Source organism: Lepidochelys kempii, chromosome 1 (genome assembly GCF_965140285.1).
Source record: "Lepidochelys kempii isolate rLepKem1 chromosome 1, rLepKem1.hap1, whole genome shotgun sequence".
Taxonomy (NCBI): Eukaryota; Metazoa; Chordata; order Testudines; family Cheloniidae; genus Lepidochelys; species Lepidochelys kempii.
In genome coordinates this window covers 140,339,975-140,367,191 of record NC_136380.1, presented here as the reverse complement: position 1 = coordinate 140,367,191, position 27,217 = coordinate 140,339,975, and the positions used below count along the sequence as shown (strand labels likewise).

Here is a 27,217-nt window from a genome sequence, read left to right as displayed (position 1 = left end):
TTGATATCACCATTTCTAAGTGCCATGCCATCTCAGCTGTGTTAACTTTTGTTAACTGTTTTAAGAGATATTGTAAATATTATCAGTAATGGAATCTTGTTATCTGTTACAGCTGGCAAAGGAGGCTGGTCATATGAAGGATGCATGGTTAAAGAAAGGAGAGCAAATGAAACCGTTTGTACATGCAACCACCTCACAAGCTTTGGAGTTTTGCTGGTAATTAGTTATAAATAATATTCCAAACCAGTATATTTGGATCCCTGATTCAGGAAAGCACTCATGCACATGCTTAACTTTAAGCAAATGAGGTTGTTGAACTGGGGACATGAATAGAACCATTGAAGTCTAAGGGTTTGTCTACACTGCAAGTAGACACCCACAGCTGGCCTGAGTCAACTGACTTGGGCTCGCTGGGCTTGGGCTAAGGGGATGTTTAACTGTAGAATAGATGTTCGAGCTCAGGCTGCAGCTCAGACTCTGGGGCCCTCCTACTTCGCAGGTTCCTAGAGCCTGGACTCCAGCCCAAGCCCAAAAGTCTACACTGAAATTAAACAGCCCCTTAGCCTAAGTCCTGCAAGACTGAGTCAGCTGGCATGGGCCAGCCACAGGTTTTTAATTGTGATGTAGACATACTCTAAGGGTACTTAAGTGCCTTGATAAATCAGGGCCCTTAATTTTAAGCAGTGATTATTCTGCAGGAAAGAAGATGGGGATGAATCAAAACTAAAGGGATACTCTTGGGTCAAATATAACCCCATATTTAGTTTTTTTTAAAATTCAGCTTGTATTTAATCTAACACGAACAGAAATGTTTCCATGTTTTTTTTTTTTAAATCCAGTGGAATGGGGTTTTGTTTGTTTATTTCAAAGAAGCATACCCCTTAAAGATAATTTCTGTTTTCTTTTTAGGACCTGTCTAGAAATATTACTTTACCACCCATCCAGACACTGGTTCTGACTTTTATCACCTATATCGGCTGTGGCCTTTCTGCAATTTTTCTTTCTGTTACTCTTGTAACCTACATAGCCTTTGAGTAAGTACTTGCAGAGTTAAACTTACATTATAAACTTGATCATGATTGTCCATAACTACCGCTCTGAAGGACAATGGATGAGTCCTTTCTTCTTCAAGTGATTGCACAGGTCCATTCCAATGTAGGTGTGTGTGTGCCCCGAGCACAGTCGCCAGAAATTTCTTCCTCCATGGTACCCGTCAGTGTGGCTCTGGTGCTATCTGGTGCTGTGTGCTCATAGTGCTGGTTAAAAGGGCCCAACTGACCCTGTGCCCCTCAGTTTCTTCTTACCGCCTGTGATGGTCGCTGGAACTGTTCCCCTGGCTACAGTAAGCTTTTCAGTGGACTTCCTTTCAGATTGTTGTACATAGTGTGTTTCCAGTTATTAGAGGGGTAGCTGTGTTAGTCTGTATGCACAAAAACAACAAGGAGTCCGGTGACACCTTAAAGACTAACAGATTTATTTGGGCATAAGCTCTCGTGGGCAAAAAATCCACTTCTTCAAATGCGTGGAGTGAAAATTACAGATACAGGCATAAATATTTATTGGCACATGAAGAGAAGGGAGTTACCTTACAAGTGGAGAACCAGTGCTGACAGGGCCAATTCAGTCAGGGTGGTTGTGGTCCACTCCCAATAATTGATGAAGAGGTGTCAATACCAAGAGAAGGAAAATTGCTTTTGTAATGAGCCAGCCACTCCCAGTCCCTATTCAAGCCCAAATTGATGGTGTTAAGTTTGCAAATGAATTGTAGCTCAGCAGTTTCTCTTTGAAGTCTGTTTTTGAAGTTTTTTGTTGAAGTATGGCTACTTTTAAATCTGTTATTGAGTGTCCAGGGAGACTGAAGTGTTCTCCTACTGGCTTTTGTATGTTACCATTCCTGATGTCTGATTTGTGTCCATTTATTCTTTTGTGTCGAGACTGTCTGGTTTGGCCAATGTACATGGCAGAGGGGCATTGCTGGCACATGATGGCTTATATCACATTAGTAGATGTGCAAGTGAATGAGCCTCTGATGGTGTGGCTGATGTGATTGGGTCCTATGATGGCGTCGCTAGCGTAGATATGGGGACAGAGAAGGCAACGGGGTTTGTTACAGGGATTGGTTCCTGGGTTAGTGTTTCTGTGGAGTGGTGTGTAGTTGCTGGTATTTGCTTCAGGTTGGGGTGCTGTCTGTAAGCAAGGATTGGCCTGTCTCCCAAGGTCTGGGAGAGTGAGGGATCGTTGATGATGCGCTGGAGAGGTTTTAGCTGGGAGCTGTACATGATGGTCAGTGGTGTTCTGTTATTTTCCTTGTTGGGCCTGTCCTGTAGCAGGTGATTTCTGGGTACTCTTCTGGCTCTGTCAATCTGTTTCCTTTCTTCCTCAGGTGAGTATTGTAGTTTTAAGAACGCTTGATAAAAATCTTGTAGGTGTTTTTGTCTCTGTCTGAGGGGTTGGAGCAAATGTGATTGTATCTTAAGACTTGGCTGTAGACAGTGGATCGTGTGATGTGCATTTCACACACCCAAGCCAGTAGGAAAGCACTTCAGTCTCCCTGGACACTCAAAAACAGATTTAAAAGTAGCCATACGTCAACAAAAAAACTTCAAAAACAGACTTCAAAGAGAAACTGCTGAGCTACAATTCATTTGCAAACTTAACACCATCAATTTGGGCTTGAATAGGGACTGGGAGTGGCTGGCTCACTTCAAAAGCAATTTTTCCACTCTTGGTATTGACATCTCCTCATCAATTATTGGGAGTGGACCACATCCACCCTGACTAAATTGGCCTTGTCAACACTGGTTCCCACTTGTAAGGTAACTCCCTTCTCTTCATGTGTCAATATATATTTATGCGGGTATCTGTAATTTTCACTCCATGCATCTGAAGAAGTGGGTTTTTTATCCACGAAAGTTTATGCCCAAATAAATCTGTTAGTCTTTAAGGTGCCACCAGACTCCTCGTTGTTTCCAGTTAGTTAGCAGAGTTTTCTCCATACCCGGTGCCAAGGCATGCCTTGGTCACTGGGCTTCAAGTCCTGTGTCACCTGCAATAAGGCAATCTCCTGAGTTGTTTGAAGTGCTTGGGTGAGGCTCACATTGGGGACTGGTACCAAATTTGCAGGGACTTTAAACCCCGTACCAAAATGACTGGCAGGGTAGATTGAAGTTTTGCCTCATGGAGGCGACGCTGAGACCTTCCTCCTAGCTGAGCTGGTCAGACTTGGCACTGAACACCTCAGTGTCACTGAGGAGTGGTTTTCCTATGGTGTAGGAAACCTGGCACCATTTGCTAGCCTTGGTGCCGAGGAAGGGGCACAGGGGGCAGCCAGCCAAGAGGAGACATTTCCCAACTCCAGGCCTGGGAAACAGAGCAGAGTGCAACCTAAATCAGGCCACTCCTCTGCCTTGGCATCAGTCGGCACTGTTGACTCCAGGCCTTATGCGGGTATCAGGAAGCAATCCACTTATGGGAGTTCTGCATAGCCCATGTAATTTGTCTTGAGGCTTCTCACCTTTCAGGAGTGCAAAACGAACTGGCAGATTGCCTCAGCAACCTCCAATCATCATAAGTGGTCCCTTTTCCTGGACATCATGAGGGATGCTTCCCAGTGGTGGGGGACTCCCCAGATAGACCTGTCTGCAACTGGGCTCAACAGAAAGTGTCACCAGTTTTGCTCCCTGCGAGTCCACAGCCCAGGTTTGCTCACAGATGCCTTCTTGCTCCCATGGACAGGTCACCTGTTCTACGCTTTCCCCTCTATCCTACTCATGCACAAGGTTCTGCTAAAAACCAAGCGGGATCGGGCGTGGGTCATTCTGATAGCCCCACCTTGACTCCATCAGCACTGGTTTGCCACACTGCTAGGCCTTTCTGTGGCTGCTCCAATTCTACTCCTTCTATATTTGGACCTGATCTCCCTGGACTACAGTCGTCTGCTCCACTCGAACCTCAGCTCCCTCCACCAGGGCTATGTACCTCTCAAAATGGAGGCGGTACTCCATATTGGCTTCCCAGCAGGGAGTCTCACCCACACAGTTGTCTCTGCAGGACATGCTCGACTATTTGCTATGCTTGAAACAGCAATGTTTAGCAATTTCCTCAATTAAGGTCCACTTTGCAACGATTTCAGCATTTCATCCCCTGGTGGAAAGCTGGTTCGCCTTTTCATGAGATGTCCATCCATTTTCCCAAGGGCCTGGAAAGACTATACCCCCAAGTACAGGAACCCATCCTTCCATGGGACTTAAACCTGGTCTTATCAAAACTTATGGGTTTCCTGTTTGAGCCATTGGCAATATGTCCCTTGTCATACCTTTCATGGAAGGTGGCTTTCTTAGTGGCCATTACTTCGGACAGAAAAGTCTTGGAGATCTGCACCCTCACATCGGAGCCTCCATACATGTGTTTGTTTTTTTTTAAGGATAAGGTGCAGCTGCGTCCTCCAGCTTCCTCCTGAAGGTGGTTTCCCTGTTTCATAGTAATCAGGCAATCTTCCTGCCTGTTTTCTCCTCAAAGCCACATGCAAGGAGGGAGGAGCAATGTCTTCACACTCTGGGTGTTAGGCTGCCTTAGTGTTCTACACAGAGAGGACTAAATCATTCTGTAGATCCAGCCAACTCTTTGTAGCGATTGCTGACAGGAGGAAAGGTGTCCCTGTCTCAGCTCAGACTTTTATCGTGGATTACACCGTGCCATTTGCACGTGTTATGAGCAGGTGGGTGTGCCACCACCAGCTATCCTGACTGCCCGCTCCATGAGAGCGCCAGCAGCAGCAGCAGCAGCATTCTTGGCTCAGGTCCCTATTCAGGACATTTGCAGAGTGGTGACTTGGATGTCAGCGCATACATTCTCTCGTCATTACACCTTTACTCAACAAGCTAGGGACGATGCCCATTTCGGTCAAGCTGTTTTACGGTCAGCATGTCCATGAACTCTGATCCCACCTCTTATGCAACTTTTTGGGATTTATCTACATCCTTAAATTGGAATGGACATGTGCAATCACTCAAAGAAGAAAAATCATTTAATAACCTTTCTGTAACTCTTGTTCTTCGAGATGTGTTGCACATGTCTATTCCAGAACCTACCGTCCTACCCCTCTTTTTCGGAGTTGGCTGGATAGAAGGAACTGAGGAGGTGCAGGGTCATCTGGGCCCTTCATACTGGCACTACAAATGTGCAGCACCAGAGCCACTCTGACAGGTACCACTACCACTGAGGGAAAAATTTCTCGTGTCTGTGCTAGGGGCATGCACACACCTTCCTTGGAATGGACATGTATAACACATCTCAAAGAACAACAGTTAAGCAGAGGTTAGTAACTATTTTTTCTAGTAGGTTTAATTTGTACCTCAATAGTAGTACACAGAATGGGTACACTTTAAGGGGTGTATATCAAGAATTGATTCTCACCAGGGGAGAGTATATTATAAATAAAATAATTACCATGCAGTTTTGTATAGCTGGAAGCCAAGGAGCTGGGAAGGGGTTCTACAAATTGTCCTCATAAAGTGGAATGTACAAGGAGTCTTTTAAAAATAAGGTACATATATGCACAATACACTTCCAAAATATCAACATGTTGTTAGACTGTGTCGCTCTTGTGCAATAAAATGCAGTTATGCTACACTAGCTTTCCCTGTAAGTTGTCAGAACCTACATGTTACTAGAGTCTCAGTTATTCAGTCCATTAGGCCAATTATACATCTTGAGGGAGAACCCCTGGGCATGATTTATGAGCATCCTTTTATAGTACTTTCCTACTCACCTATCATTAGATTATTATTTGCCACTGTCAAGGTTTCCAGACGTCCTGAAAGCCTTTTTACAGGTTTAGTCTAACCTCTTAATAGTAGAGAATGTGATGAGTGTTGTTGTGGTGAAGTACTCCAACAATAAGAAGCCTAATATACAAAATAGAAAAATATGGACAAAAGTAATACAATATTTAAACAAACATTAAACTAAGACAACTGAAATTTAAGCAAGAATGTTTGTATTTATAAGAGTTTAGAACCTGGTTGTAACAAGAATAGTGATGTCACAAATATTAACCTTTTCATTCATAAATACTTCTTAACCATGCGTAAAATGTGTTCTTTTAGTGGCTCTTCTGCATTAAGGACCAAAGAACACAGAATCAATGTGAGATCTACAGTAATGCTCGTAGAATGATGAAAGCTTATATCATCTCACTCATTTTCTTTTTAGGAAAATCCGGAGAGACTACCCTTCCAAAATCCTTATTCAACTGTGTGCTGCATTACTTCTACTCAACCTAGTTTTCCTCCTTGATTCATGGATTGCTCTGTATAACATACGAGGCCTGTGCATCACAGTTGCTGTATTTCTTCATTATTTCCTCTTGGTTTCCTTCACTTGGATGGGCCTGGAAGCATTCCACATGTATCTTGCCCTTGTCAAAGTGTTTAATACCTATGTACGGAAATACATCCTTAAGTTTTGTATCGTTGGCTGGGGTATGTATATTTTTCTGGTTTTGGAACCTAAAATAAATATAGGTTTCAGAGTAGCAGCCATGTTAGTCTGTATTTGCAAAAAGAAAAGGAGTACTTGTCGCACCTTAGAGACTAACAAATTTATTTGAGCATAAGCTTTCGTGTGCTACCTCCGATGAAGTAAGCTGTAGCTCACAAAAGCTTATGCTCAAATAAATTTGTTAGCCTAAAATAAATATAGTTTCTTTACAACAATTTTGGTGGATGGAAGACGATTTAAAAGGAACAACAAAGCAAGTATCAAATACCTGTTGCCTGTAAGAATCTCAGATGCATTATCAATAACAGGGTTCTATTTACTTCACTATTCTGTGACTTTAGCATGTTGCAGAATTCACCCCTTGTTGCAAAGTTTTTCAGATTGTAAGTTCTTCTGGGGCATACACAATATATTGTGGATGCTATTGCAATTCAAATGAATCATAAATTGTTTCTGTTGGAACTACAGTTGCAGCTGCCTGAGAGCCAATTACACATTTGACTATTTCCATCTCCAACCCCCAAAGCAGATGGTATCTCTTCCATTGGGGAAATTAATGTTATTGCTCCAGAATATCAACTACATATTCTACCTCTAGAGTGCTACTGTTTCTAACAAAAGGTAGCAAAACAGTGCCTATGACTTAAGTGATGAGAAAACCCTAGGCCTGATTCTCTTCTCTTACCCATTATTGTAAATCAGGAGTAACTGCACTGAAAACAATGGAGTTAAACTAGTGTAAAACAGGTGTGAGAGGCAAAAGCAAGCCCATTGTATTTCATGTCCTTAAATCTGTGATATCAAAGAGCATATGCAACACATGTTGCTAGTTTACTGTAGGTTGCAAGTGATATAATTGGATCAAGTCACAGAATATATAGTCTTGTTCAGAAAGATTAAAACTTCAAATGTGTGCCAGTTTATTTTGCCTTTTACAAAGTAAGTTATCATGATATAACAGTCTCCGACAGCCTTCATAACCTGGCCCTAGGTTTCATAGGATAATATAGTAATTTCATCTCATAATTCTGAGTGAAAGTTTTGTGATAACTATTATCTAATCTTTCAGGTGTACCACTTCTAGTGGTAGGCATTGTATTGGCTATAACACCAAATAACTATGGGCTTGGATCATATGGAAAGTTTCCTAATGGCTCACCAGATGAATTGTAAGTTAAAAGATAGGCATATTTTAAAAGTGAATGCTAACAGAATGCTTTTATCTAATGGTTATGTGTGAGTGTGTATGTGAGCTTCTTTCCTGAAAGTGACACTTCTGTGAATAAATCTCTGCAGTATATATTAAGTTTCTTCCTGAAACTATTTGCAAGGCTCTGATCCTGGTCACAAAAGAGGGTATACTCCAAAACACTGGCATGGAGCTAGAACATGAAAATAAGGTGAAGGCAAGACAAGAGAAAGAAAGGAGATGGGGGGATGAAGAGTAGAGTGTAGAAGAAAGCAAGCCTAAATGTGAAAAACAAAACAAACAAAAAACATCATATTGCCTAAGGAAACGGGAAACCTAAACCTAATCCATTGGTGTATTTTTTTTTTGCTTTAGCCCTTGGGATTCATTCAGATAGATGATGATGGACACTGTTATAAATACCTAGATAGAGAGATGAAAACTTGAATCGGTGTATGTGGCCTTGAGTATTGCAGGATGAAGTGTTTTCAACAAAATATAGCCATGCCTAATACTATTCTTTACCTAATACCTATTACTAAAATGAATGTCTGATAATATGATCTTTCCTCCTTTGTTTTTGTATTCTAGCTGCTGGATCAACAATAACATTGTCTTCTATATTACTGTTGTGGGATACTTCTGCATGATATTCCTGTTGAACGTCAGCATGTTTATAGTGGTGCTGATTCAGCTTTGTCGAATCAAAAAGAAGAAACAACTTGGAACTCAGAGAAAAACCAGTATTCAAGACCTCAGGAGTGTTGCAGGCCTCACATTCTTATTGGGAATTACTTGGGGATTTGCCTTTTTTGCATGGGGGCCAGTAAATCTGATATTTATGTACCTCTTCGCCATCTTTAACACGTTACAAGGTAAGTTTATGCTTTGTTATGGCCTTTTGTATAAAAATGTAATGAATAATTCCATTTTAAGAAATGCTTTATTATGCACAAGTGTTTACCAAAAATTATATCTTTGCTGTTACGTAATATAAAAAATAAAACTACCTTGAAGATGACCCTTCTTAATTGTTGTATTACATTTAAAGAAAATTAATGCAAAGCAAACACTTTCAGAAGTGACATGCTGTCTTTTTGAGTGCATTGTAATTACAATTATTGTCTTAAGGTCCATTCATAGAATCAGAGAAGCTACAAGACAAAAGACCTATTGGGTCATTTAGGCTCTGATGTAATTGATTTGCTTTTGAAAATGTTTACCCTATGTTGCATTTTCAAATGTGAGTTAGGCATTTAGGACCCAATTTTTAAAAGTAATTAGGTGTTGTTCCATTCAGCATTGCAAGGTATCAGTGACTTAGATGGCTGAGTCCCATTTTCAAAAGTAACTTAGGCACTTAGGAGGCTGATTCCCATTGGCTTTCACTGTGACTTACACTTCTCAGTGCCTAAGTCACTTCTGAAGATGGGACTTACCTGTCTAAGTCACTTAGGCCCAAATCTGAAAATCCCACTAATTTCAATGGGAGTTAGATGTCTAAATATCTTTGAGGATGTGGGCCTTAGGCCTTGCAACAATGAGCAGAGCAACATCTAAATGCCATTAAAAATCTGAGCATTAGGGCCAAATTGAAGTGCCCAAAGCAGCAGATTTTCAAAAGCAACTAGGTGCCTAAATCCTGTTGAAGACAATGGGAGTTAGGGGTCTAACTTACCCTGAGAACTGGTCCAGAAAATGCTAATCTCTGTCTTCTCCAGTCCAAACTTGTAGCTTCTCCTTTATTTTTCATTCCCTGTAATCTAATTTAAAGAATTGCACAACCACATTCTTCTTTGATAAATTGTAGCTGGAAGGCAGTGTAAATATTTCTGACACGCTTTCTTTGAAAAGTGGAAGGTTTGGAAGCAAGTACAGTTCCACTCTGTATAGGAAGCCGTGAGTAGCAAGTGTATTTGTGACCTGGCACAGTTTGAGGTACTCCCACATTGTGTGAGTTGCATCCTTCCAGGAAAAGATGTGGCTTTCAATTTGTGGTGAAGAGGGCTACAATTACTGTTATTTGAGCATGAGTTGTTAGCCTATGTGGGCTTTCACTATGACTTAATTGTGATTGGTTGGGGGGGGGAGCGAGGGAAGGGGAGACCAAAAGCTGCCTCGTAACCTTGAATTTGTATTTGTTTAATAAAATTTGCCCCAGTGGCTTATCAACACGGACACTGGTCTGTAAGTGTGTTCTATTGATTCCATCACCACCAGCAGCAATATATTAACTCCAAATAAAATACGGAGAAGTTCCACAAAGTATGTGGAGAAAGCCAAAGCTATGCACTTGATTATACCTCCTATTTGAAATTGTACAGCTATAACGAGACTGTGTTGTTATCTTGTCTTGATTTCTGTACTGGAAGATTCAAATAAACATGTAGCTCCACACAGATCTTCATGTTTTAAACTCCAGTTACCTGATGCATTTGTATTTTTGGTACTCTGTATCCTCCTTATATCTAATACATATCGTGCAAGTGTAATGAGAAAAAGCATTTTCAGCTAATGGCATCAGTCCATTGTTTAGACTATCAGTGTTTCTTCTGAACAAGAAGGTGTGAGAGCATTTGATTGGAATCAGTTGACTTGAGAAGAAACAAAAGGAAAATGATACATCCATTTAAAAAAGTTACAAAACGGCAAAAATTCTGTGGCTTGAAGTAATATTCTGACATTTGGTACTTTGCAGGATTCTTCATTTTTATTTTCTACTGTGTGGCAAAGGAAAATGTCCGCAAACAATGGAGACTATATCTGTGTTGTGGAAAATTCAGGCTGGCTGAAAATTCTGGTAAATATTAAACACTACTTTCTAAATATGTAAATTATATAATTAAAGTCAGGTGTAAAGTCCCCATTGTCCTGAGCAAATATTGTTATGCAATAAATGGCATAGCAATATTTCCAGATCTATCTACTACTTTGTTTTATTTTCCTGATGCATAAAGATTGCATTTTATTTAATTGCAAAATACTGCTGTATAAAGTATTAATTTTGATTGATTGGGACTCTGCATATGTGTAAGGCTGCAGCCTTGTGGAGTCCTTTGTATGACTGGGACCTAAATCAATCCCCAAAGATCTGCTTCCTCAAAGTCAGTGGTAGCCTTAGCAATGACTTCAGTGGGAGCAGGGTCAGAAGCAGCTTTGAGAATAATGTGTGTTCCTAACAATTTGGGGGGTGGGGGTGAGTCTTTCTTTGTACCATAATTGTCTTTGAAAAGTTATATGCACCCTTACACAGTTTAAACTCAAAGGTGAAGTACTGCGGTTGCAGTTACTGATAATCTCTAAATGGGCCTACAGTCACAAAAGTATGATTAGTGACTTTTTAAAACTAAGAAATTAAAAAAGAGAAAATGTAAATTCTTACACATCTAGAATTATGCAATTCCTAGGAGAATAGTTTTCTATCTGAAATATTGGGAAAAGATCTTTGGTAGAAGTTAAGTTAAATTGCGTTATTAACTGTACTCTTGCATTTATTTTTGCTTGAATGTACTGCACTATTTTCTGTACCATTTATTCTACTATAGATTGGAGTAGAACTGCTACTAATGGTTTAAAGAAGCAGACTGTAAACCAAGGAGTATCCAGTTCTTCCAATTCCTTACAATCAAACAGTAACTCTACTAATTCCACCACATTACTAATGAATAATGATTATTCAGTTCACGCAAATGGGAATGGTATGTATGTTGCAACATAGTACTTTTCAAACTATATCCTTTTGTTATTTTAAAACAGTTTTAGGCTCTCTTATGGCAATTTAAGGTGGGCAGTGAACCAATTATTATTTATGAATACAGAATCAAAATGTTTGTGTGGTCTTATAAATAATACTACAATTATCCAGTTGATATAGCAGTACTTTTAAAAAAAAATACTTACTTCTCATACTTAATTGTGAACTGGTGATTATGCGCAAAATTGTAAATGGTATACATTACTCAAATACCCAGCAGAGGTGCTCTTTATACCCTGCTTGTCAGCTGAAGACAAAACTAGCAGTGGAAAGCTTTAAGAACATTTTAAAATAGCTTTATCAAGCTGTATCAACTATTAAAGAAAAAACAATCTACAGATAAAAGAAATGTGATGACACCCAATAAAACACTTTTTAAAAACATGAAAGCTATCATTTGGGAGTGCTATTAGTGTATGAGGGCTTGATCTGCAGAACCCCTGCTATCATGACCAGGACGTCCACATGTAAACCCCTGTCATAAATATAAAGGGAAGAGTAACCACCTTTCTGTATACAGTGCTATAAAATCCCTCCTGGCCAGAGGCAAAACCCTTTCACCTGTAAAGGGTTAAGAAGCTAAGGTAACCTCGCTGGCACCTGACCCAAAATGACCAATGAGGGGACAAGATACTTTCAAATCTGGAGGTGGGGGGAGAAACAAAGGGTTCTGTCTGTCTGTGTGATGCTTTTGCCGGGAACAGATCAGAAATTCAAGCCTTCCAACTCCTGTTAAGTTAGTTAGTAATCTAGCTAGAAAATGCATTAGATTTTCTTTTGTTTAATGGCTGGTAAAATAAGCTGTGCTGAAGGGAATGTATATTCCTGTTTTTGTGTCTTTTTGTAATTTAAGGTTTTGTCTAGAGGGATTCTCTGTTTTGAATCTGATTACCCTGTAAGGTATTTACTATCCTGATTTTATGAGGTGATTCTTTTACCTTTTCTTTAATTAAAATTCTTCTTTTAAGAACCTGATTGATTTTTCATTGTTCCTAAGATCCAAGGGTTTGGGTCTGTGTTCACCGGTACCAATTGGTGAGGATTATTATCAAGCCTTCCCCAGGAAAGGGGGTGTAGGGCTTGGGGGTATATTTTGGGAGATGATGTCTCCAAGTGGTCTCTTTCACTGTTCTTTGTTTAAAACCCTTGGTGGTGGCAGCATACTGTTCAAGGACAAGGCAAAGTTTGTACCTTGGGGAAGTTTTTAACCTAAGCTGGTAAGAATAAGCTTAGGGGGTCTTTCATGCAGGTCCCCACATCTGCACCCTAGAGTTCAGAGTGGGGAAGGAACCTTGACAACTCCGTATGAGGCTGGGGAAGCAGAGTAAGAAAGGGAGAATGGGACAACAGAGGCTATAAAATCTTCTCACTTAAGAGGTCATAGCCAGAGGGCTGCATTGCTATTGGCTACTGGGCAAGTAATGGAGCTCAGTTCCAGTATTTTTCCTGTGACTTCCATGGCCAGTCTTCCCTAATGGAAATGTATTTATGTGTTGCAGGAAACGGTGCTTAAGGACAAAGTGCTTCATGACTTACATTCCAAATATGCATGCTTCCATTTAGGACAAACTGAATGCTGCCCACTAAGTTGTTAGTCTCTGTAGGCAAAGTGGATATACTCATTCCCTATCCATCTCTCCCCTTTCCTGGTTCATGAAAATGCAGGTGTTCAAATGTCACTGCACTCCATTTCAGATACAAATTGGAGTGGCTAGTGAGAAAATTAGATATGGACATAATTTGAATACACCCACAAAAAATGAACCTCTCATGGCTGAAAGTAATCTAAGTTTTGCATCTTTATCTAATGACAGCACAAAAAAGAGAGCATGACTTATGCCGGGATGGCCAAACCGTGGCTTGTGAGCTCCATATGGCTCTTCTACAGTTGAAGTGTGGCTGGCAGAGGCCCCACATTCCTCCCCATTCTTTGCCTACCAGACTGGGGGAGGCGGGAGCTTGGGGCTTCAGCCCTGTGGCGGGTGGTGGGGCTAAGGACTTCTGCCCTGCAGGGAGGGGTCTCAGGGCATCAGCCCCGTGGCAGGCACACCGCAGGCCTGAAGCCCTGAGCCCCAGCAGGCATGCCCATGGGGCTGCAGCCTTGAACCCCAGCAGGCACCTCCCACAGGGCTGAAGCGCCAAGCCCTGGCAGGTGTACCCTGGCTCTCGAACTGCTGAAGATTGTCATATGTGGCTCGGATGGTCAGTAAGTTTGGCCACCCCTGACTTATGCTTTGGCCATGTTGGTTGTGCACTCTGATGGTGCAGCATTTCCTCTTTCCATGCTGAAAATAAAAGTAATGATTCAGGTTATCCCACACTTTGGAGCACATAGGTCATCATATGTTATAAGACATGAATACTGTAATCCTGGATGCCTAAAGGCCAGTGTTTCTTTCACTCAGTCAAGGGTTGACTCACAGCACTATTGTAATTGCTCAAATTGTTTTATAGGCAGTTGATGACCTTCACAGACTGGCTACTTTGTCTGTATGATTAGTACTGGGATGTGGCTGTAGTTGTCAATCTGTTTCTTCACTTCAGCAGGTGGGTATTGTAGTTGTAAGAACGCTTGATAGAGATCTTGTAGGTGTTTGTCTCTGTCTGAGGGGTTGGAGCAAATGCAGAGACAAACACCTACAAGATCTCTATTAAGCGTTCTTACAACTACAATACCCATCTGCTGAAGTGAAGAAATAGATTGACAGAGCCAGAAGAGTACCCAGAAGTTACCTACTACAGGACAGGCCCAAGAAAGAAAATAACAGAACGCCACTAGCCGTCACCTTCAGCCCCCAACTAAAACCTCTCCAACGCATCATCAAGGATCTACAACCTATCCTGAAGGACGACCCATCACTCTCACAGATCTTGGGAGACAGGCCAGTCCTTGCTTATAGACAGCCCCCCAACCTGAAGCAAATACTCACCCACACAACAAAAACACTAACCCAGGAACCTATCCTTGCAACAAAGGCCGTTGCCAACTGTGTCCACATATCTATTCAGGGGACACCATCACAGGGCCTAATCACATCAGTCACACTATCAGAGGCTCGTTCACCTGCACATCTACCAATGTGATATATGCCATCATGTGCCAGCAATGCCCGTCTGCCATGTACATTGGCCAAACCGGAAAGTCTCTACATAAAAGAATACATGGACACAAATCAGATGTCAGGAATTATAACATTCAAAAACCAGTCGGAGAACACTTCAATCTCTTTGGTCACGCGATTACAGACCTAAAAGTGGCAATTCTTCAACAAAAAAACTTCAAACCCAGACTCCAACGAGAGACTGCTGAATTGGAATTAATTTGCAAACTGCATACAATTAACTTAGGCTTGAATAAAGAGGTCTATAACATATTGACTAGTGTGGAGAAAATGAACAAGGAAATATTTACGCCTTCACATAACACAAGAACTAGAGGTCACCTAGTGAGATTAATAGGCAGCAGGTTTAAAACAAACAGAAGGAAGTACTGCTTCACACAACGCACAGTCAACCTGTGGAACTCTTTGCCAGGGGATGTTGTGAAGGCCAAAACTATAATAGGGTTAAAAAAAGAACTAAATAAGTTCATGGAGGATAGGCCCATCACTATTAGCCAGGATGGGCAGGGATGCAACACCATGCTCTGAGTGTCCCTAGCCTCTGTTAGCCAGAAGCTAAGAGTGGCCGACAGGTGGTGGATCACTCAGTGATCGCCTGTTCTGTTAATTCCCTCTGCAGCACCAATTGTTGGAAGACAGAATACTGAGTTAGATGGACCATTGGTCTGACCCAGTATGGCCCTTCTTAAGTTCTTATTTTATGTTCTTATGTTCTTATATCCTGACACCTTATATTAGAAAAATAAGTAAACATCTTTCATATTTAACAGTGCTTTTGGATAATAATGTTAGGTAGAGTAAAATCTTTAGCTTGAATTCAAATGTCTACCATTTTCACATAATATTGTCCATATATGTAGGCGAACTACATGTTGTGAAGAAATCATGAAACTTGAGGAAATAAATCCTGAATGGCATTTTGCCATGTTCTCATTAGCTTTCCAAATTAAATGAGTTTGTGAAATAGTTCCTTTTGTCCCATCCCCCTCTAAAACCTTCCTCCATTGTTTGATACTAGCAGGATTAATGCACTTGGTACCTGACAATTCAGTTTACAGGTAAAAAACAAAACAGTAATTCTCACAGCCATTAAGACAATGTGGGTGAGGTAACCTCTTTCATTGGACCAACTTCTGTTGGTGAGATAGACAAGCTTTCAAGCCACACAGAGCTCTTCTTCAGGTGTACCTTTCCAAGATCTGAAGAAGAGCTCTGTGGGGCTCGAAAGCTTTTCTCTCTCACCAACAGAATTTGGTCCAATAAAAGATATTACCTCCCCCACCTTGTCTCTCTAATATCCTGGGACTGACACAGCTACATTAAATAGAAAGACTTACAATACGCACCTAAGCCTTTGCTGTACTTGTGCATTGTGGCAACTGAGCCACAAATCCCAGCACAGCTTTCCAGAGCAGAGGATTTTTGGTCCTCAGTGGTATTTTGGAATTATAGACAAACTCCATTGGTTTTAATAGGTGAGCAATTCCATTGATCTGAGGTCATCTCCCTGTCCTGTCCAATGCTGGTCTCTCAGATGACACAGAGTCTATGGTCTGCTTCTGCAGTTAGGTTCTGTCCAGGCTGAGGCTCTCGGCATATGTCCTGAGTTGGTACATCATCTTTCTGCTGATGCACCATTGCAGATGGAGGTGATGGACCATCATTTCCTAACCCACCTGGAAGCCTGAAAGGCTTTTATGATAGACACTACCACACATGCATGGAAGTAAGCTGCTTATTTTTACTTAATTTTTAATTGAATGTTTTGAATGCTGTGAGTCTGACCCTGCAGACTCCATTCATACCAAAAAGAGTTTTAAGTGAGTTGGATGAAGCTTTAGACCCTGTATTACATATACCCTGATGGTTTCCTTCCTTTTTCTTTCCTCTTAAGATATGGGGGTGGGGGGGGGGGGTCAGTCATCTGGAGAGAGAGAGTCCTCCTTGCAAGCCCTTTGATGAACCAGTTCCTTCCACTCATCGGCCTCTCATAGGGCAGTTGTACCTGAGGAGAGATAAATATACTGATGGAAGGACAGGAGTATACTGATGGTGGATAGAGTAACGCAAGATGGTAAGTTTGGAATTTTGGATGTATACAGGCTGTGGCTTTGCTTAGTTAGTGGATCTCTAATTTATAATTTTGTACTGTCACTTCACACTAATGTCTCTTCTTCTGCCTTTCTCTTGCAGATTTGCAGAGTTTGTGGGAATGGGTGTCTCCCAGATGAACATTCAAATCCCATCACTCAGCATTGTTTTTCAGTCTTTCTGTTACCTCTGCCTGGTTTTGCAGCCTTTATTTTATTACAAGACATGAAGAGGAATAAAACTATCATTTATCTTATCTGTTTATTTGTATGTGTTTCAGTGATTGACAGTCTTGTGCATTAAATTGTGTATGTTTGGGTTTTATATCCTGTGTATTTTTCCAGCTTTCTTTAGCAGATCCAACACCAGCCCAGCAGATTTGCAGGGAATTGAGAATTACCATTGGATAGTTTGCTGTCATCATTTTCTAAAACGATGAGAAAAAACTTTACAAATCTAGTCCTAATCAGAGCCAGATCAAGGCATAGGTATTATAGGTCTGAACCAACAAAGCCCTAGCTCCTGGAGATATGTGAATTACATCAGAATCTGAACTTTAATTTAAAATAAATAAAATAAGTTTCTGGCTCTTATTGCAAAGAAAAGCTTGAAAATATGACCCAAGTGCAAATGATACAGTAGGGTGACCAGACAGCAAGTGTGAAAAATCAGGACAGGGGGTGGGAGGCAATAAAGCCTATATAAGAAAAAAAACCCAAAAATCGGGACTGTCCCTATAAAATCGAGACATCTGGTCACCCTATGATACACTGACATCTGCTTGAATCTGTAGGGAGCTTGGAACAAGAGCTCTGAGAGACATGTACGCTACACAAAACCTCCCCCTACAGAAGACCATGTGGTAGGAGGAGAAGAGAGCAGCAGGCCAAGCCCTGTCACTCAAACAGGAAAAATCCTGTCTGCTGGGCTAAGTACTGGGCTCCCAGTGCTGACGCTCCTGGGAACTAGAATGCAACCCTATTGTGCTGCCCCTGCCTCTTTGGGGCAGAGCCATGGGGGAGTCCTGTGTTCTGCTGTGCCTCTGCCCCTGGATGGTCTTAATCTAGCTTTGGTGTTGGCTGGATCAAACCACTGTCCCTCACATGGAAGCATATTCTGCAGCCGCTACACCAGTCTTAGAAATTCACTGTTCTGTTTATTTAAGAAAACTTCATTCCCCTTTGTTAGTCAGAAGGATATTTTCATGCACTGGATCTATGACCTCAGATTAAGGTATTCATAAATGTTATTTTTTTAAAAAAAGTTTTGCCAATACTCATACTAATAGCAATGTTTTTATCTTTAATGAATACAGTTTCCCGCATAAATAACAGCACTGCAACTTCTGCTTGTGAGCCCATTCCTGAATATTTGCTTAACACAAAACACTCTATCTCAAAGGAAATGTTTGTTCATTTTTTGTTTTCCTCAACTTCATATTTTTCTTCACAACCAACCCACATCCTTATTTTGTTTTGTTTTCATATCTTGCCATCTCCTCTGGTTCACTAACAATGCATGGAGGAAAATAGTTTGAAAATGCATTCATCATTTTCTTTTGACTTAATATTAATTAAATCAATTGTAGTAACTGTGGTGAAATACCCTGAAACTTTGAAAATCATTTGAACATAACACAGTCCTTAAAAAGCCTACATAAAATATTAGCAATCATATGTATGCTATGTCTGACTTCTGACATCCCTTTCAAGCTGGCCTACTTTACAAGAAAGAACTACAGAAACTCTACTTTGAAGCATTTGCCCAGTTGGATTTTGTTATTAGAAAAACAATCTAATAACAAATTAGAAAAGAAAGAGTAAAAGTTAAAATACAACTGAAGTATCTAGCATGCAATGTATAGAGATAAGAGATCCATACCCAAGGATTTAGGACTCTTAGAATTTCAGGAATTCTGGAACCCTTTAAATATTCTCGAAGCTTCTGTTCCACTGAGCTGATAAGTCACAGTAAGTGCAAGTATACTTGTTCATAGCTGTGGCAGCACCAGAAACACTCAAACTTTCTATCCATGTGTGGGTTTGGATGCACACTGTGCAAGACCTGTATCTCATATGCTTCAAAGAAAGCAAATTCCACAAACAAGACATGTTTTAAAGAGGTAAAAGCTCAGTGCTCCAGATGTCTTGCAAAGCAGCTAAACTCTTAAAAACATTAAATTAAAAATTAAAGTTTTCATTCAAAATTGTTTTAATTATTGTTTTCTGGGTTCCATGTTTCTAGTAATTAATCTCAATTGATGTATTCTGATTATTTTAATTTTCTTGTTGTATTTTATGTACTGCTACATTACATTTACCTAATTTAGCACATATATTTTTCATTCTGGTGTAAGTCAGTTGGTTCCCGTTTGTGTTGTTTGTGCTTTGGAATTAGACACTATCATTATATAAATTATATCACATATTGTTTGACTAATATGGGGACAAAATATCAGTGGGAGATAACTATATGAGTAAGGTGAGAAGGATTTGGGCCTTCTCTGTAATGATCTATACAGTCTGGGTCAAATTTTGTCCTCAGGCCATATGTGAAAATTATTATATAACAAATTAGTTACAGAACAATCCCTAATTAAAACTCATCCCAGGAAGCAAAGAAAAGTGAAATATGACATTTTAAAGAAATATGCATGTTTTTGGTGACTTTTCACTCTGAATCCTTTCTGACTTATGCCATGCTTCTATTTTTGCAGGTAATGTCTCCAGTGAGAAGAACGGTGTTTCTTTCAATGTACAGAATGGCGATGTGTGTCTTCATGACTTTTCAGGAAAGCAACTCGTATTTCATGAGAAGGATGATGCAGACCACAAAAAAACCCGTGTCTCACTCAGAAGGACTTCAAAGAGGGGAAGCCTACATTTTATTAAGCAAATATGATTTTTTTTTCAAAGCACATTGTTTTACAGAGTAAAACATAGATTTTTACTTTGACCATTTTACATAATGTGAGAAGACGAGAAACTGATCCTTATTTAATAGACGGTACTGGGGCCCTGAGGCAGTCATATATTGGGTTGATAAGGAGAGTTATAATTTTTAAAAAAATCATTGCTACTATTTGTCAAGGTACTTCAAATACTACATCACAACTGGTACAATTTCCAATTTGATTTTCCATTCTTCCTTTTTTCCCCCCAAGGTTTAAAGGAAGGTTTGGTTTTAGACTCTTATTTTGTCAGTATAACTACAATTAGTATATCTGAATACAATACACAGTATTGTAAATGTAAATGTAGGTAACTACAAGTTACACTTAAACAAGATTAATTTATCTTTCAAAACGTTATTTTCATTGTCTACTACAACATTTTTAAGATTATAGTTGCAGATTTTATAGCATTGTAAATAAGCTAAATAATATCCACCTTTAAGCATTTTATGGTATTTTTATATTTATTTCTTGTAAAATAAATTTAAAAATATTCCTTTGTATAGAAAAATTGATGTTTTGTTTTAACTTTATTGTTAGAATGTAGATAAAGTTGATTTCAATTAACTTCTGAAGATCCTACATTATATATTCATAGGTAATTTGTTCAATATGTGAAATAACTTACAGTGGTTACAGTGTGAAGATGTTTACAAGACACAGAACTGTAAATATGAACACTATCACTATCGAACCACTGACTGGGACCCAGGAATACAGTGCGTGAATGTCTTTTCAAGGGCTAAAACTCAGCAGGAGGAAGTGATTTATAAAGTAGGCAATAGGCTACTAGCTGTATACTTGGAGTGAAATCCTGGCCCATTGAAGTCAATGGGAGTTTTGCCATTGATTTCAGTGGGGACACTATTTCACTCCTAGTGGTTGTAACAGAGACAAATACACAGCCAGTTCTCAACTGCAATATTTAGAGAAAGATAATTATCATTTAAAAACAGTAGCTGTTATTATTTAGTAGCCAAGACAAGTGTTTGGTTATTAAATTTGATAAAAGATCAATTTCTCTCACATCCTGAGCTATAATGCAGGTTTCTATTTGTTGTTGGTCTATGCTGACAGTCAAATCCTGAGGTCCTTACTCAGTGTTTACTTGTTACCTACTCAGCTATAACTTCTAATGATCTTCAGCAAGCGTTTATGAGGAGAGACTAAAAAGACTGGGACTTTTAAGCTTGGAAAAGAGATGACTAAGCGGGGATATGATAGGTCTATAAGATTGTAAATGGTGTGGAAAAAGTGAATAAGGAAGTGTTATTTACTCCTTGACGTAACATAAGAACCAGGGGTCACCCAATGAAATTGATAGGCAGCAGGTTTAAAACAAACAACAGGACACAATGCAGAGTCAACCTGTGGAACTCATTGCCAGGGGATGTTGTGAAGATCAGAAGTATAACGGGGTTCAAAAAAGAATTAGATGAGTTCATTGAGGACAGTTCCATCAATGGCTATTAGCTCAGACGGTCAGGGACACAACCCCATGCTTTGGGTGTTTGTAAATCTCTAGCTTCCAGAAGCTGCGTCTGGATGATGGGATGGATCACTTGATAAAGTACCCTGTTCTTTTCATTCCCTCTGAAGCCTCTGGAACTGGCCATTGTCAGAAGACATGATGCTGGGCAAGACAGACCATTGGTCTGACCCAGTATGGCCATGATTCTGTTCTTATGTTTGCCTGAATAAGGACAGCCGGATTTGGCGCTATATGTATAATATCTCATACTAGATAGAGAATGCCTCATTCCTCCTTATGTTCTTGCACAAGGGCTGGGTATAGCTGGAGTCGTTGGGTCCAGGAGTGCAAAGACTGCTACCAGCTAGTACCCACAGTAGTACCAGCCCCTCTGAAGGAGATTACTAGGGGGCTGGGTTATGCTAGCTCTCTACAGGGGAGGAACAAATGTTGTACTTCCTTTGAGGTTGGTGCACTTCCAGCATTCCCTGAGGAACCCTGGAAACACTGTTCTAGAGTGGTGAGCATTGGTACTGCCTCCTAGTTTGGACTCTGATGCAATGCAACAATTTGAACTCTTAACATTCTCACAAATGTCAAATCCTTCTGTGTTGTTACAATACATGGGTTCTGTTTGTCACCTAATTCTGAGACTGCCCTGAGCACATTTGTATAGGGACAATTTAAAACATTTGTTCTGTTTACTCACAAGGGTTGTAACTGCATGTGAACCACATGTAAGAATGATCATGGTACTACAACACAAACACTAATAATCTAGGCATACATTTCTGTGAACGCTTTAACTATTTGGCTTAGGGGCCTTTACACTGTTCCTTATAATACAAAAAAATTAAATTTAATATTTTCAAATGTAAAAATAAATAAATTTGTAGTAAGTAATGGGCATGAGCTATGGAATTTATTTCATTTAGATAATATGCAACTATAAATTATCTATTTACATTTCTCAGAATAATGTGATCCAGGTTACCTGTCCTGTAGGAGGAAATGCTATCAGGCCCTCTGTATTTGTTTAGGTTCCACCTTTTATGGTTTTAGCAGCCCTACTCTTTGTAGAGGAGGTCTGAAAATGAACCCACCCAGAGCTGGTCAGTGCCACCCTGAGTCTGCTGGAGGTGAGAACTTGGGGATTGGTCCTGCTTTGGGCAGGGGGTTGGACTAGATGACCCCCTGAGGTCCCTTCCAACCCTGATATTCTATGAACATGGTGTGAGAAGTACCAAATGGCTATGTTTCTGTCCACTATTCTGATTGCCTGCAAAAAAGCATGTTACACCACCATTAAATTGCTTGGATTCTTAACTTGGTTTTATTTTTGCATCCAGTGTGTCCTTCTTGAATTTTTCATCCTTTTCATTTGATTTCTTGCTCATAGGAGATATCACCTACATACACCCTCTCTATTACAATAAGTAAACATCTCTCATATATAACAATGCTTTTGATTAATAATGTTAGGTAGAGTAAAATCTATAGCTTGAATTCAAATGTCTACCATTTTAATTAATATTAATATTGTCCAATATACTATATCATTTTCGCTCAGTGAACAACCTCCCCACATAACCCCATTTGGGAAAAATGTCTGTGCAACCACCTTTGTAAGAACTCATTTGGTAGTGGGTAAAGAGATGTTCTGTGTAAATTTTCATCTGAAATATCTCATACTCCCTCACAGAAAGCATGTTAAATGCCAGTACATTCCTTAAACATTTTAGGGCTGTATTAATCAAAGTTTTAAATAATACAAATTATTAATCATTTGCACTTATACAATCACTTCAGATGTGTGCTTGTCCAGGACCATGTTGTACTCTCCAGTTTTCCCCAAAATAGCACTGCTATTTAAATGGCATCTTCTGCTAATCAGAATTTCTTCTAAACAGCGATGAAAGGCCGTCCACCGGGGCTTCTTGGCTGGGAGTCTACTGAATTGGCAGAGGGAAATACTTTCCTTGGACTGTTTGTTATGTCTACACAAGTCCAAAGAAACAATTGCTTGCTATTGAAGTCAAGGTGATTAGAAAACATGCTACGATGCCCAGTAAGACACTACTTGATGTACTGTCAATGCCTGTGTCTTATAGAAGTGGGCAGGTGGCTGGGGGGGGCGGGAAGGGGGTGAGAGGAGGAGAGCTGGAAATGCCTGCTTCTGCTGCCAGTCTGCCAAGTAGGGGAGAGGTAGCTGTGTAGATGAAAGCATCCCAACTGAAGACAGACAGCTGGTGAATTGCAGCAGGGGAAGAGAAAGAAAACCCAGAACTCTTTTAGACTCTGCTACTGTCTTGATAGGTAGCTGTTGCCAAAATTTATAGCAGGGGTGGGCAAACTTTTTGGCCTGAGGGCCATGTCGGGATTCCAAAACTGTATAGAGGGCCGTGTAGGGAAGGCTGTGCCTCCCCAAACAGCCTGTCCCCCGCCCTCTATCCACCCCCTCCCGCTTCCCGCCCCCTGACTGCCCCCCTCAGAACCTCTGACCCATCCAACCTGCCCTGCTCCTTATCCCCTGACCGCCCCCTCCCAGGACCCCCGCCCCAACCACCCCCCCGGGACCCCACCCACATTCAGTGTCCCCCTGCTCCCTGTCCCCTCATTGCCCTGACCCTTATCCGCACCCCTGCCCCCAACAGGCCCCCCGGGACTCCCACGCCTATCCGACTGCCCCCTGCTCCCTGTCCCCTGACTGCCCTCTGAGACCCCCCTGCCCCTTATCCAACACCTCCGCTCCCCGCCCCCTTACCATGCTGCTCAGAGCACCAGGACTGGCAGCCGCGCCACCCGGCCAGAGCCAGCTACGCCACCCACCATGAGCTTGCAGTCCTGCTGCCCAAAGCGCTGGCGGCATGGCGAGCTGAGGCTGTGGGGGAGGGGAGACAGTGGGGGTCGGGGGGGCTAGGGGCTAGCCTCCCAGGCTGGGAGCTCAAGGGCCAGGCAGGACAGTCCTGCGGGCCGGATGTGGTCCACGGGCCATAGTTTGCCCACCTCTGATTTATACTGTGCCACAGGGTTTGCATGACCTATTGCTGACAAATACTATGATGGCCTTATTAGGGTTTGGGAGTTCAATCCAGACCAGTGACGGGTTGTGTCACCATCTTCCCTGTAACCTTTGGTGCCTCACAATTCTTTTCAGAGTAGCAGCCATGTTAGTCTGTATCCGCAAAAAGAAAAGAAGTACTTGTGGCACCTTAGAGACTCATAAATTTATTAGAACATAAGCTTTCGTGAGCTACAGAGCTGTAGCTCACGAAAGCTTATGCTCTAATAAATTTGTTAGTCTCTAAGGTGCCACAAGTCCTCCTTTTCTTTTCACAATTCTTTGCCAGTGTAGCTTCCAACCTGGGCCACTCAACAACGCTACCGGCATGCAGATCACACCCAAAATGTCTGTGTGCTAAACAGCCCAGGTTCATCAGCTCTGACCCCAGCAGCCTGTCTGCAGCCATAGCCCCACACTGGATTCAACCAGCTTTGGTTACTACTTGCAGGGTGACCTCAAAACACACCCTGTATTTTCCCAAAACCATGTGCCCTGAAGTGTCCGACCCTCTCCTGGACAGTTCAGAGAAATAATAGGGTTCATTTGTTCCTCTAAAGACACAAAAACATGACACAGCTTATTAACTTAACCTGGGTGATTACACCCTTCCCTTAAAACACCTCACTGAGTTGGTTTATAGTAAAATAAAACAAATTTATTAACAATAGGGCATAGGTTAAGTGATGCTAAGTAAGAAGGAATAAAGTTAGAAAAGGTTACAAGCAAATAAAAGTGAAAATAATCTAAAAGACTAAAACTTAACCTAGCAAGACACAGGCTTTGTGATGGTTTCAATCACCTATCTTCCTTCTTCCCAGCCATGGCTGACTTTCCCTCCATCAGGAATTTCCACAGAAGTACAAGGTGCTCGCTTCCCTTGTCTTCTTAGGTGAAAGATCTTTCTGTTAGCAAGTCTCTCACCTATATTCAGTTTCAGAGACTTCAGCCCCTCCTTGGTTGAAGGACCCGTCTTTCTCACCTTGCAAGAGCGCTGTTCTGCTTCAAGGAATTTCCCGGTGGATGCTCCACTTCAGGTGAAAGTGTGTCCTGGCAGAGCTCATCTGGATTGCGCATGCGCTCTCCCAATCTTGCACCATTATTGGCACCTATCTAGCACATCATGACTAGACCCTCTCTCATTTCTTTCTCAACCATCCTTAGCCTGAGAGGGAGCTCCCAGCAGTGTTAAAATCAATAGTTATCTTTAGGATTAGAATAGTCTTTTAGTATGCAAGTTAGATTTAGTTATCCTTTTCTCCCCATTTCCTTCTTTCATTCAAAAAAATGTTTTTCCTTCCTTCTCCCCCCCCCCCCAGGTTTGAATAGTTTAAGTTCACCCTTAGGGCTGAACTGCTACAAATCAATGGATTTCAAGCATTGCCTTTCTTGCCAGAAGGCGATCCTGTCTCAGACAGACACTCTCAATGTGTCCAGTGTCTAGATGAGATACACGTCCCACAAAAGTGCTCTCACTGCAGCAACTAAAAGTCTCAGGCCAGGAAGGGCAGAGACCTAGGTCTTAAACTTATCTAGACGGAGAAGTCTCTGTGATTAGCATTCGATCCCAACAGTAGACACCCTCCCTCCCCCAGACAATAGTCTCCTACGACCCCTTCTGCAAGGCAACTTTCACCTTCCTCACAAAGGAAGGTTCACTGCTCCAAAAAGGCAGCAAGGAAAAGAGCATCAACCTCCCCTCTTAAAGAGCTACCAAAGAAGAAATGGTCTCCGGCTCGTTCTCTATCCTCGGTACCAACTGCACCATGGCTGAGTAGATTCATAGATACTAAGGTCAGAAGGGACCATTATGATCATCTAGTCTGACCTCCTGCACAACGCAGGCCACAGAATTTCACCCACCCACTCCTGTGAAAAACCTCTCACCTATGTCTGAGCTATTGAAGTCCTCAAATCGTGGTTTAAAGACTTCAAGGAGCAGAGAATCCTCCAGCAAGTGACCCGTGCCCCATGCTACAGAAGAAGGCAAAAAACCTTCAGGGCCTCTTCCAATCTGTCCTGGAGGAAAATTCCTTCCCGACCCCAAATATGGCGATCAGCTAAACCCTGAGCATATGGGCAAGATTCACCAGCCAGATACTACAGAAAATTCTTTCCTGGGTAACTCAGATCCCACCCCATCTAACATCCCATCACAGGTCATTAGGCCTATTTACCATGAATATTTAAATATCTAAACCATGTTATCCCATCATATCATCTCCTCCATAAACTTATCAAGTTTAATCTTAAAGCCAGATAGATCTTTTGCCCCCACTTGCTTCCCTTGGAAGGCTATTCCAAAACTTCACTCCTCTGATAGTGAGAAACCTTTGTCTAATTTCAAGTCTAAACTTCCTGGTGGCCAGTTTATATCCATTTGTACTGTGTGTACAGTGAAAGCCAGTGACCCAGAGCAGACAGGCTCAGAGTTGAGACAAACAGAAGCCTAACACTTCTGCCACAGCACCAACGGAGGCTCCTAAAGATGCAGCACCGATGCACTCTCCACAGGCTATGGCGCCACCTTCAGCTCCCAGGTCGGCACCAATGCCTGCAATTACAACGGCATCATCGGCACTGACCACCTCCACACCGAAACCACTGGCATTGCACCATTTACTGCACCACAAAGACTTACTTATCTCAGCAACGCCGGAATCAACAGTCTTCGATACTGACGTATCTCCGGTATACACGGTACCAGGTCAACAAACCTCACTTCTGGCCCCTCCATTTTCCAGCGAGGAAGAAGACAATGAGGAGAAGGATGCTTTTTCACAACACCATTCTTCTCCCATGCAAACTACATCAGCATTAGGCCTACCTGTACAGCCTGTACAGCTTACCACTTGAGGTTCAGCCACCCTTGTCTTTATAGACCAGTGAACCTTTGCAGTGGATTCTTCTGAAAAGTAAAACTCAGACCAACCTTCTGTCTTTTGCTGGGTGGGGATGCCATGCTGTCTCTTCCCCCATTTGTTAATGTGAGGTTTGCCTTCACCCTTTGTTAGCTTGATGGGTCTGTTTACTGCTCATATATAAACTGGGGTAAACACACATTCTTCTGTTTAG

The 27,217-nt window shown here is 41.4% G+C and overlaps 1 protein-coding gene across 4 annotated transcripts in view; it reads left to right on the top strand.

Annotated features, from left to right (window-relative positions):
* The window catches only part of ADGRG2 (adhesion G protein-coupled receptor G2), a 107,959-nt gene extending 85,542 nt beyond the window's left edge, over positions 1-22,417 (top strand). For all 4 annotated transcript variants that reach the window (XM_073356708.2, XM_073356699.2, XM_073356682.2 and 1 more), the window contains 8 exons: positions 113-216; positions 910-1,034; positions 6,214-6,482; positions 7,571-7,670; positions 8,282-8,565; positions 10,389-10,490; positions 11,236-11,388; positions 19,374-22,417. In XM_073356708.2, the coding sequence (XP_073212809.1) occupies positions 113-216; positions 910-1,034; positions 6,214-6,482; positions 7,571-7,670; positions 8,282-8,565; positions 10,389-10,490; positions 11,236-11,388; positions 19,374-19,558 (1,322 nt within the window). In that variant the 3' untranslated portion in view covers positions 19,559-22,417. The remainder of the gene's footprint in view (positions 1-112; positions 217-909; positions 1,035-6,213; positions 6,483-7,570; positions 7,671-8,281; positions 8,566-10,388; positions 10,491-11,235; positions 11,389-19,373) is intronic.
* Positions 22,418-27,217: the final 4,800 nt, after the last annotated feature.